Source organism: Thalassophryne amazonica, chromosome 9, assembly GCF_902500255.1.
Source record: "Thalassophryne amazonica chromosome 9, fThaAma1.1, whole genome shotgun sequence".
Taxonomy (NCBI): Eukaryota; Metazoa; Chordata; class Actinopteri; order Batrachoidiformes; family Batrachoididae; genus Thalassophryne; species Thalassophryne amazonica.
In genome coordinates, this window is record NC_047111.1 from 51333496 (window position 1) to 51344532 (window position 11037).

The 11037-nt window shown below is 43.9% G+C and overlaps 1 protein-coding gene across 1 annotated transcript in view; it reads left to right on the forward strand.

The window, feature by feature from the left end:
• Nucleotides 1-11037, forward strand: part of hspa4a (heat shock protein 4a) — an 88551-nt gene that overhangs the window by 34903 nt on the left and 42611 nt on the right. The window contains exons 11-12 of the mRNA XM_034178036.1: nucleotides 536-669; nucleotides 1224-1405. Coding sequence (XP_034033927.1) covers nucleotides 536-669; nucleotides 1224-1405 — 316 coding nt within the window. The remainder of the gene's footprint in view (nucleotides 1-535; nucleotides 670-1223; nucleotides 1406-11037) is intronic.

An 11037-nucleotide genomic window follows, 5' to 3' on the forward strand; every position in this document is an offset into this window, starting at 1 on the left:
AGCTGCTGCTCCTCCACGTTGAAAGGAGTCAGTTGAGGTGGCTCGGGCATCTTCTCCGGATGCCCCCTGGACGCCTCGCTGGAGAGGTGTTCCGGGCATGTCCCATTGGGAGGAGGCCCCGGGGAAGACCCAGGACACGCTGGAGGGACTACATCTCTCGGCTGGCTTGGGAATGCCTTGGGGTTCCCCCGGAGGAGCTGGGGGAGGTGTGTGTGGATCGGGAGGTCTGGGTGGCTTTGCTTGAGCTGCTGCCCCCGCGACCGACTCCGGATAAAGCGGAAGAAAATGGAAGGATGGATGGATGGAAGGAAATTAAATTTCATTATTATGATGTCTGGAAATACATGATAAATGACAATAAAAATGATATTGATAACTTCCTTTCAGTTGTAATTTATATTGCCACCATGTGGTAACAGAATTTGTGTGTGTGTATCCCTCAATAATGTCTATATTACATTTTTACATAAAATTCTGAAGGAGTTGATGTCAGATTTCTGTATCCTTGCATTTCTCATTGCTTTTATTCTTACAGTGATTGTGAGGTTTTCCCAAAGAACCACGCAGCTCCCTTCTCCAAAGTGTTGACTTTCTATCGGAAGGAGCCCTTCACCCTTGAAGCCCACTACAGCAATGCCAAAGAGCTACCATACCCTGACACAACAATAGGTAGTGCAAGTTCAGTATAACATTATTACTTCAGTATGAGATAAATTTAATATAATAACAAAGTCAGTATGGAAACAAAGGCTTGCTCTGTTTGTTTGTAGGAACACATAAGACTACAAGCTAAAACTCTACACTTGCATTGTTTGTACCTAATTTAATCTCTAGTCTTCAATAGTGTGCCAGTCATTAATAAATGATCTTATAGACAGGTGTCTTTAATATCTTGAATCTTGTGTCTTTGTTGAGATATGTAGGCTCCTAGTTTGTTGCACCATTTCTGCATTTAATTTAATTTCTCTGTCCGGCATGTTTTTATGAAAAATTGCCCATGTCTTTTTCAGTTAGATTTTAAATGGCTGGTACTTGCAACCATACACTATGGCTGATACCTAAGTGTTAGCCAGTGGCCTGACAAACCAAACTAGATTTGTAACAGTGCTTTAATATGACTGCAGTTGGAAAAAAGAAAATGTAACTGTTAATGTATTTACATTTCCGTGTGCAGTTAAAGATGTTCTTTCCTATTCTCACACATGGATGCCTTTCTTCTACAGGCCGGTTCCTAATCCAAAATGTGGTGCCCCAAACATCTGGGGAAAGTTCAAAGGTCAAGGTCAAAGTACGGGTGAATGTCCATGGGGTGTTCAGTGTTTCCAGTGCCTCACTGGTTGAGGTGGTAAAATCTGCTGAGGGAGATGAGCCAATGGAGACAGACCAGACAGTGGCAGAGGAAGAGGTACATAGTGTGTGTTTGTACAGGGGGCGGAACACGACAAGAATTACTCCTGGCTCATCGTATGTTTTGATTACGTGTCATCAAAGATCCCTTTCACTCACAGCAGCTGTCTGGCTACACCCTGTTTTCTAATAGACAACGATTCATGTCATCACTGTGGAATTTAGACATCTTGCAAGCTGAAGATGGTTTCAAGGGGATGCATTTGTGTCCCTGATAACAGTTTGTTAGGTGTTTATTTTCATTGTGCCAGGGCTGTTTCTGACCACTTTGACACCCAAAGCAAGGAATCCATACATGCTTTTGGAGGGGATGGGTGTTTGTTTATACAACCCCTGGCAAAAATTATGGAATCACCAGCCTCGGAGGATGTTCATTCAGTTGTTTCATTTTGTAGAAAAAAAGCAGATCACAGACATGATACAAAACTAAAGTCATTTCAAATGGCAACTTTCTGGCTTTAAGAAACACTATAAGAAATCAGGAAAAAAAAATTGTGGCAGTCAGTAACGGTTACTTTTTTAGACCAAGCAGAGGGGAAAAAATATGGACTCACTGAATTCTGAGGAAAAAATTATGGAATCATGAAAAACAAAAGAACACTCAAACACATCACTAGTATTTTGTTGCACCACCACTGGCTTTTATAACAGCTTGCAGTCTCTGAGGCATGGACTTAATGAGTGACAAACAGTACTCTTCATCAATCTGGCTCCAACTTTCTCTGATTGCTTTTGCCAGATCAGCTTTGCAGGTTGGAGCCTTGTCATGGACCATTTTCTTCAACTTCCACCAAAGATTTTCAATTGGATTAAGATCCGGAATGTGTCTTTTTGCAAGGAATGTTTTCACAGTTTTTGCTCTATGGCAAGATGCATTATCATCTTGAAAAATGATTTCATCATCCCCAAACATCCTTTCAGTTGATGGGATAAAAAAAGTGTCCAAAATATCAATGTAAACTTGTGCATTTGTTGATGATGTAATAACGGCCATCAGTCCACTTGGTGCAACAGCTCTCCAAGGTGTGATCACTCCTTTTTAGATGCAGACTAATGAGCAGATCTGATTTGATGCAGGTGTTAGATTTGGGGATGAAAATTTACAGGGTGAATCCATAATTTATTCCTCAGAATTGAGTGATTCCATATTTTTTTTTTCCCTCTGCTTGGTCTAAAAAAGTAACCATTACTGACTGCCACAATTATTTTTCCTGATTTCTTATAGTGTTTCTTAAAGCCAGAAAGTTGCCGTTTGAAATGACTTTAGTTTTGTGTCATGTCTGTGATCTGCTTTTTTTTCTACAAAATTAAACAACTGAATGAACATCCTCCGAGGCCAGCGATTCCATAATTATTGCCAGGCGTTGTAAAAAATGTGCGTGTGTGTGTGTGTGAAAACCCACTGGAGGGATTTCAGAACAGGCCATCTGACTGAGCTGTGTGTGTATTGCAGCATTGACTTAAGATTGGTTTTTACTTCTGCACGGCATCATTTCTTGCTGATGCAGAGAACAGAATTGGGGGTAACCAAACAATGCAGAAGCTTCTTGGCACACTGTCGTGTTCCTCTGCTAGCCCATAACATTATGTCACATCTGCTGCATGACGGGCTTGAATGGTCACAAAATAAAGGAGAAAAGTGAAGCTGCTGTACATCAAACGTTGAAAGAAATGCACACTAAATTCAGCTAACAAAATGATATGGTTTGGTAACAGTAAGTGAGTTGCATATCTCCTGTTCATCTCCTGCCTGTGTGGTGCATTGTGGGATTGGATAAAATATTGCCGACCATTCGGACCTGTGTGAACATGTTAAGGATGGCAGAATGCAGTATAAACGTGAGCGATCAGCGCAGTATCAATGACTTTAAAAGGTGCAAAGTCAAACTGAAACTTTTTTGTAAGCGCCGGCTACTCGCACTCACCGGCCAAAAACATCAGTTCAGTTTATTGGCCATTTGCAGTTACAGAAACCACATTGGGGAAAAAAGGTGCAAGAAGCTCAAGTGCGCTGTTGTCATTAAAAACTATACCACAAGACGTGAACAAACAATTTAACAGACACACATGGTAAACAAATGCCATGTAAATTCCAAAAGATTTAAAAACTATATCATGAACAAGAAAACAACCAAATGCCTGAGGAAAACAAATAGGTACAAATCTAAAATTAAGGAGTTCATAAAAAAGCAAATTAAAAACAAATTAAACAATGGAAATATCAAAGTGCATTGTTAACGTGCAATAAATAAATAAAATGCACTATATAAAGTGCATTGTGCAAATCCAAAATTCAAAGTGTGCTGTTCAGAATCCTCACAGCTTGTGGAAAAAAACTCCTCGAGTGTCGGACAGTAGAGCATTTAACACAACGGAATCTTTTTCCGGAGGGAAGACATTCAAACATGGCCATAGACTGATGACTTGAAGTGTCATTAATGATCTGCAAAGCCCAAGTTAAAAGTCTGGCTTTGTAAATAACCTCCAGTACCGGCAAAGTGTAGCCGATGGTCCTGTTGGCCGAGCGGACCACTTGGTTTAAAGTCTTTTGAGATTACCAAACCACACAGTAAGACAGCTTCAAAGTACACTCTCAATTTCTCAATGATAAAAGTTTAGGAGAATCTTTTTGTTTTGTGTAAATTCTCTCAGCTTACATAAAAAGAAGAGACGCTGCCTTGCTCTCTTAACAATAATGGAAGTATTTGAGTTACATTTCAAATCATGGGAAAGAAACACACCCAAGAATTTACATTTCTCAACTCAATTTGCACCACAGAGTTATGGATAATAATAGGATCATGGCTCCTATTGTGACTAAAATCTATCACCAGTTCACACGTTTTTGAAGTGTTCAGTAATAGGTTGTTTTCCTCACTCCAGAGAACAACATTCTCTAACTCTGCACAATAAAGTGATTCATCATTTGAACTGATCAGTCCAATGATAGTTGTATCATCAGCATATTTGATTATCACATTATTTTCACAAGATGCAACAAGGTCGTGTGTGTACAAAGTGAAAAGCAGAGGGCTTAAAATATAGCCTTGCGGGGAACCAATACTAACACACAGCTCATCCGACATGCAATCATTCATTTTCAGTCTTTGTGGTCTGCAAGTTAAAAAAATTTAAAATCCATTTGCACAAGGCGTCATCCAAGTTAAGACTCTTTAGTTTATGAATGAGCTTCATTGGGCTCAGCGAATTAAAAGCTGAACTATAGTCTATAAAAAGCATTCTTGTATAGGATTTCCTTGTCTAGATGTTTATAGACGGTGTTCAGAGCAAAGGAAATTGCATCCTCAACGTTCCTGTTTTGTCTGTATGCAAACTGCAGCGGGTCCATAGACATAGAAATTTGATTTTTGACACAGTCTAACACAAGCCGCTCAAAGGTTTTCATGAGTACAGATGTGAGGGCCACCAGCCGATAGTCATTCAAACGTGTCACCGGTGACGACTTAGGCACTGGAACAGTAGTAGATTTCTTGAAGTTGAGAGGAACAGTGCAGAATTTGAGTGATACATTAAAAAGATCTGTCGGTACAAAAGAAAGCTGCTCAGAGCACAGTTTAAGGACGCGAGGTGGGATGCCATCCGGGGCGGGAGCTTTCCGGACCTTTGTCCTGTACAGAACCCTCTGGACATCTTCCTGAAGGACAGTGAGGCAACTCAATTCATCAGGAAAAACAACAGATTCCACCAGTTCAGCTGATTTCATATATTCAGTTTCAAAACGACAATAAAACGGATTATTTGGCAAAGAGGGATCAGAATCTATATTGAGGCCTCCTTTAGGTCTGCAAGAGGTGACAAAGTTTATACCTTTTCACATGCGTTGTGGGTCCCCCTCTGTAAAGTGACTTTCAATTTTAGTCCCGTAGGCTCGTTTTGCGCCCTTAACGGACCGCTCTAATAAATATCTGGACAGCTTATAAGCAGCCGCATAGCCAGATTTAAAAGCCAGAGCCCGCTGTTGTAGTTTCTTTTTCACATCCATGTTAAACCATGGTTTTTGGCCAGCAGTTTGTCTGACTATCTTTTTAGGGACGCAGCAATCAATACAAAATTCAGTGTACCCTGTTTCTACATCACAGTACTCATCTACATTTTCTGATTGAAACACAGTCCAGTCTGTGGAATCAAAGCAGCCCTGTAATTTAATTTCATTGTCCTTTGTCCAACACTGGACAGTGCGCAATGTTGGTTTTAACTGTTTGCTCCTCTGTATGTAAGAAGGAAGAAGCAATACAGAAGAGTGATCCGATTTCCCAAAAGCCGGTCTAAGGCTAGAGTGATATGCAGACTTTACATTGCTGTAACAGTGATCCAAAAAATGCCCTCCTCTAGTAGGCTCTTTAACATGCTGGTAGTAGTTTGGGAGAACAGATTTGAGATTGCATTTATTAAAGTCACCAGCTGCTATAACTACAGCATTTGGGTGGGAGTGCTCTAATTTGAGCAGAATGCTGCTTAATACACTCAGAGCAGCATAAGTGTCCGCCCGTGGGTGAATGTAAACGCCACACAAAAACATCACAGAAAACTCCCGTGGAAGATAAAAGGGGCGGAGCTTCGCAACAATGTCGCAGGTTTTGTTTACTACGACGCAGTCTGTGCACCAAAGTTCATTAATAAGAAAGACCACACCTCCTCCTTTTGATTTCCCGGTGCGCTCTTTTACTCTATCCGAGCGGTGAACTGTGAAGCCTGATGGCTGGAAAGTAGAATCCGGCACGTTGTTCTGCAGCCACGTCTCAGTCAAGCAGAACACGGAGCAGTCCTGGGCCTCACGCTGGGTCTGGATGCGCATCAGCTGATCATCCGATTTATTAGAAAGCGACTGGACGTTTGCCAGGTAGATAGATGGCAGAGGGATACGCGAACGGCAGCTGCGTAGCTTCACATGCAGCCCACCTTGCTTTCCTCGATGTCTGTGCTTCTGCCGTTGAAGGGCCAGAGCTGTTATGTGCAGACGCAGGTTGAGGAGCGGACCAACGTCTGACCGAACCCAGCGCTCAATAACCAGAAAGCGGTTCCACAAACAAAACGATTTTATTTCCCCTCCAGTGCAATAATTAGTGTACAACATAAACTTGGTTTGTCTGGCGGAGTGAAGGACGGTGCTCTCTCCAGCACCCGTCCTCCTTCACAGGCACGATGTGTGAAACCCTGGCGCGGTCCTCAGCGTCTCACAAACGAACGTCACAAGGTCGAGTTTCCGGCAATTCTGCTTGAACCACTCATGGCTTAAATGCAGAACGCATCTCATTATCTGCTTCAGCTGAAAGTCTTTAAGTTTGCACGTGAGCATCATCCACAAGTGCTGCGAGTCAGTAGGCCTGCACGTGAACATCCTCCACAGGTGCAGCTAATAATGCTGATGAGGGTGAAGGACTCTTCTGCCAGCACCTTCTCCACAGACAAAAACCAGTTTGCATACCACCTGGAGAGCAAAGAAAAGAAAACAACACAAAAACATCCAGCCAAACCCCCTCAACACACAACAGTACCCCCCCATCAACGGGAAGCCTCCCGGCGACCGAACAGACCAGGCCCGAGAACAACACCTCCCTCCGTGGTCCATGACAGAAAGCAGACGGCAGGACAGGGCACTGCGGCTGGAAGGCCGGCTGGCATCAACAAAAAACCCCAAAAAATCCCATATACTACCCAACATAGAAGAAAAACACAAAACCCACCCAAACCCTCCCCAGGGGACCGTCCCATCCAACCCCAGGAAGAAAAGAAAAATTCCCAAATGCAATAACCCAACACAGCCCCAGCAACACAATACAAACATAAATTAACAAAGAAAAACAACAAACCCCCCCCCCCCCCCCCCCAGAACGATATGCAGAGCCCACCCACCCTCAGAAGACCTTTACCGCCAGTTCCAGGAGAGACACCCAAAACCGGAATCTTACAGAGCGGTCCCCAGGTTTACACGGAGGAACAGCGCCCCCCAGAGGACCGCACCATCAACCCCAGGAGGCACCCTCCCCACAACCCAGGAACCCCAGACTTGGTTAATCGGCCCCACAATCAATTCCCCCCCAGAGGACCGTCCCATCGACCCTGGAGGTGGAACCTGGAAGGAAACGTAACAACCCAAAAATCCAACCCCCGGCGGACTTCATTAAAACACCCCGGGGGCAAAATAAAACAACTGTCGCACCCCAAAAGACCCCAGAACACTCCCAGAGCCTATCGTTAGCCCAATTTTGGCGAACGGCACAAAACTACTAAGCTGGGGAAGGAAACAGGAAAAACTAACCCGGTCCCATCCCCGAAGCGCAGCGGAAAACTGGAAAGACGTCCGGTGCCCCAACCCGACCATACCACCAGCCTATCGGGAGGGGTGGAACTACCGAAATGGCGAATGGCAACAGATCGGCCCACCACTCCGACTGAGGTATGTTCCCGCTGCACCACACCCTGGTAACACCAATGACGAACGGTCAAAGGCCCACCGGGGCTGGAGAGGAACCGGGCCCTAACCAAACCCAAAAAAACGCCCCTGACAACCCCCCCTAGGTGCAGAGGTCTTCTGAGAAATGCTCAGCGTGACCAACCTGCACCACCCCACAACCCAAAAGACAAACGGTCTCAGAGCAATGTGAGGTTGGGGTTAGGGAAGCAGGGAAATAAAAAAACAACAAAACAAAACGACCCAATCCTCACACAGAAAATACCTAAGTCCAAATAATGAAAACAAACGATTACCTGAGTCCAGCCGAGCTCCGAACTGCCAGTCGTTCAATCCACCAGAACTGCCTCTAAATCCCCAAACAATTTATAACCCCTTACAAAAAAAACAAAAATAGCCCAAATAACTAAACAACCAAAGGTTTATTTATTTATTTTTTTTTTGTGTGTCCATTTTTATGCCTGTCCCAGAACACCTGGAGATACGTCATCACTATCTTTCTTGACGCTTATGTGACCGGGGCAATATGGCGGTGTCGTGGTCCTCTTTTTGGTCATCTCAGGATGTCTTCTTTTAGATAACACAAACTAATTGCAAGTGATTTGCTAGAAAAGGACACAACACTTTGGAATAATTCAGCCTTAAGCAAGATAAAATGCACAGAGTTTTTAAGTTTATTTAAGCCTTTGACACAGAGCTTATACAAACTGAGTCCTCTAGAGAGACTGAATATGTGACAACCGCACTCATCTATTTATTGGAGACCCGCGGGCATCGCTCCTCCTTCGACTTTTTTATTTATTTTATTCCCAAAACATGGTTTTCTATTGGAAGCGTCCTCTAGTGAACCCTAAGCAGGTGTTAGGCCATTATTTCAATGTGACAAACGCTCCCATTAAAACTTGAAGGATTTACAACTGATTTTTTTTAAAAGACCTTCAGTCACAGGTGCAGCTGGCCTGAGGCCCCCTGCACCTGGCCTGCGGGAAAGCACCTAAAAGGCCTTGGAAAGCCCCTGACAGACCGAATGACTAATAGAGCCCCTTTTTTGGGTTGAACACCTGCTAGTTCAGCCAGAGGACATACAGTTCAGATCAGGACACTTGATAGCTCATCACAGTTCAAATAAGGACCTAAAAATTCTTCTACAGTCCCTCCTCTGGGACTCGAAAGAGTCCCATTACATCAACTATACTCTTGACTTGTTTACTGACAAGACATCCTCATTTGTGCATTGCAATAATAAAAAAGAAAAACACATCACTCGACTTACTGATAACTCTGGTGTGGATATGAATATAAGTGATACTTCACACGGTAAATATATTTAAGTGTAAGTGCAGGTGAACCTACATACTAAGGCACAAGGTGATCAATTAGCTGGATTATATCAACGCAAGGTGACATTCAAACATTGAGTTTTGGTGTAATTCAAGGCACTTAAAATGGCCACATAAAACAAGTTACAGCAACCTCTTAATCATGGCAAAGTAAAGGCATTACTTTGACATCAGTGCAACCAATCATCTTCTGGCATCTATTGTCTCACTCAACCAGAGGCTCCAACCCATTATACTTGGTGCTACATATTATTTTGTTAAAGCGTCACACATTTATTATTTAAATGCATCAAATTACCACTATTTAGTCAACCAATCAAGAAACTATTCTAAGGTTGCGCAGCTATATCTAGTTAAATGATAAACACAATAAATGGTTTCCCTTCATGTCCGTCCTTAAGTCATTTGCCTTAGTCAATCATATAATGGTTTTCATTATAGGCCATTTCTAAACATTTTCCACTTTGTTTTTCTTCTTTTTCAGCTTTTCTAATGCCCTTTTTGGCCAGACGCCAAATTTAGGCGATGCATGTCTCTTAAGGCATGCTATAATTTAGGAAAAAGGGGTTCCTATGGTGCATCTTTACTACTAAATCTCCAAACACGCCATGTAAGGGTCCCCTTTTTATAACTTTGCAATGTGATATCTATGTGTATGCATTTAGCTTTATCTGTGTTACGCAGATGATGGTAAGGACAGACATTTACCCGACCTTCGTTACTAACATATATCCTTCTTTGTTTTTTTTTTTATTTACACTCAGATTTCTGAAACCTGTCCGTAATTCAAACTCAAGAACCAAGGTCATCGTCCGTTTTCAGTGCCATTACGTCAGTCCGCGCTCCTCAGCATTTACTCAGCATCTGAAGTTTTGGGAGAAGTTGGGGAATATGGGGAGGTTGGCCTTTCAGGGGTGTTGGGGGAAGGATCAGGAATTCTGGCTTTCAGACAGTCGCGCAGTTCTCTTATGCATCTTTCCAGCTCCTTGTGCTGCTTGGCCAGGTTGTACAGGGCCCCCAGAGAATTCTTGCCCACATTCAGGGTGGTGGTGGCCAGCCCTAGGTGTTCCCTCTCCATATGCTCCATCATGCTGGCTAGCATGTCCATATTAGACTGAAGACCACACAGTTGAGTATGGAGGCCCTCCTGAGCACAAGAGATGTTGGCATTGTCACGGTGTATCCTTAACAGGTATGCAGCTGTCTGACTCAGTTGTGGCATGAGTTCCTCAAATAGTCATGGGGAATGTGATTTGTGAGGGGCAGGAGCTGCTCCAAGGTTTTTGGAACAGACTCTTGTGGAAGACAAAGCTCTCGAACCAAGATTGCCATGTCCTGTGGGGTGACCATGACCAGATTAAGGTTGTGCAGTCCAGGGGACAGGAAGTACAACGGGGAAGGCATTTCATGTGTGGGGGGAGTATTGTTGATATCGCTCAGGCAAGTGGTTGGGACACTCTGGGCATTTAGCAGCCTGTGCAAAGCTCCCCTCTGTCCTGGTCGGTGAGTTCGGCTAAGGTCCACCCCTGCTGATCCTCCTCCAGAGGTACTGGGCTGATCGGAATATCTCTCCTGCCTTGGGGGTGGAAAGCTGGGGACAGGTCCTAGCAGTGAATTGGGTCTAGGATGCACTCGGGCGGTTGCTGCATATGGCCGACCTTGGCTGCCTCCCCTGGAGGGTATCATTGCCACTGGCACATGTGACTGTCTCCATGGCATCTGCGGAAGGGGTGTGTTCCTGAGTCCAAAGGGTCCTTCAGGTGATGGTGGAGTCCTCGGGCTCTTGCTGCAGGCAGATTCTGTGAAGCCGTCATCGCCAGGTGCTGGAACGATGAAGATCCTTCTGTTGCCAACTGG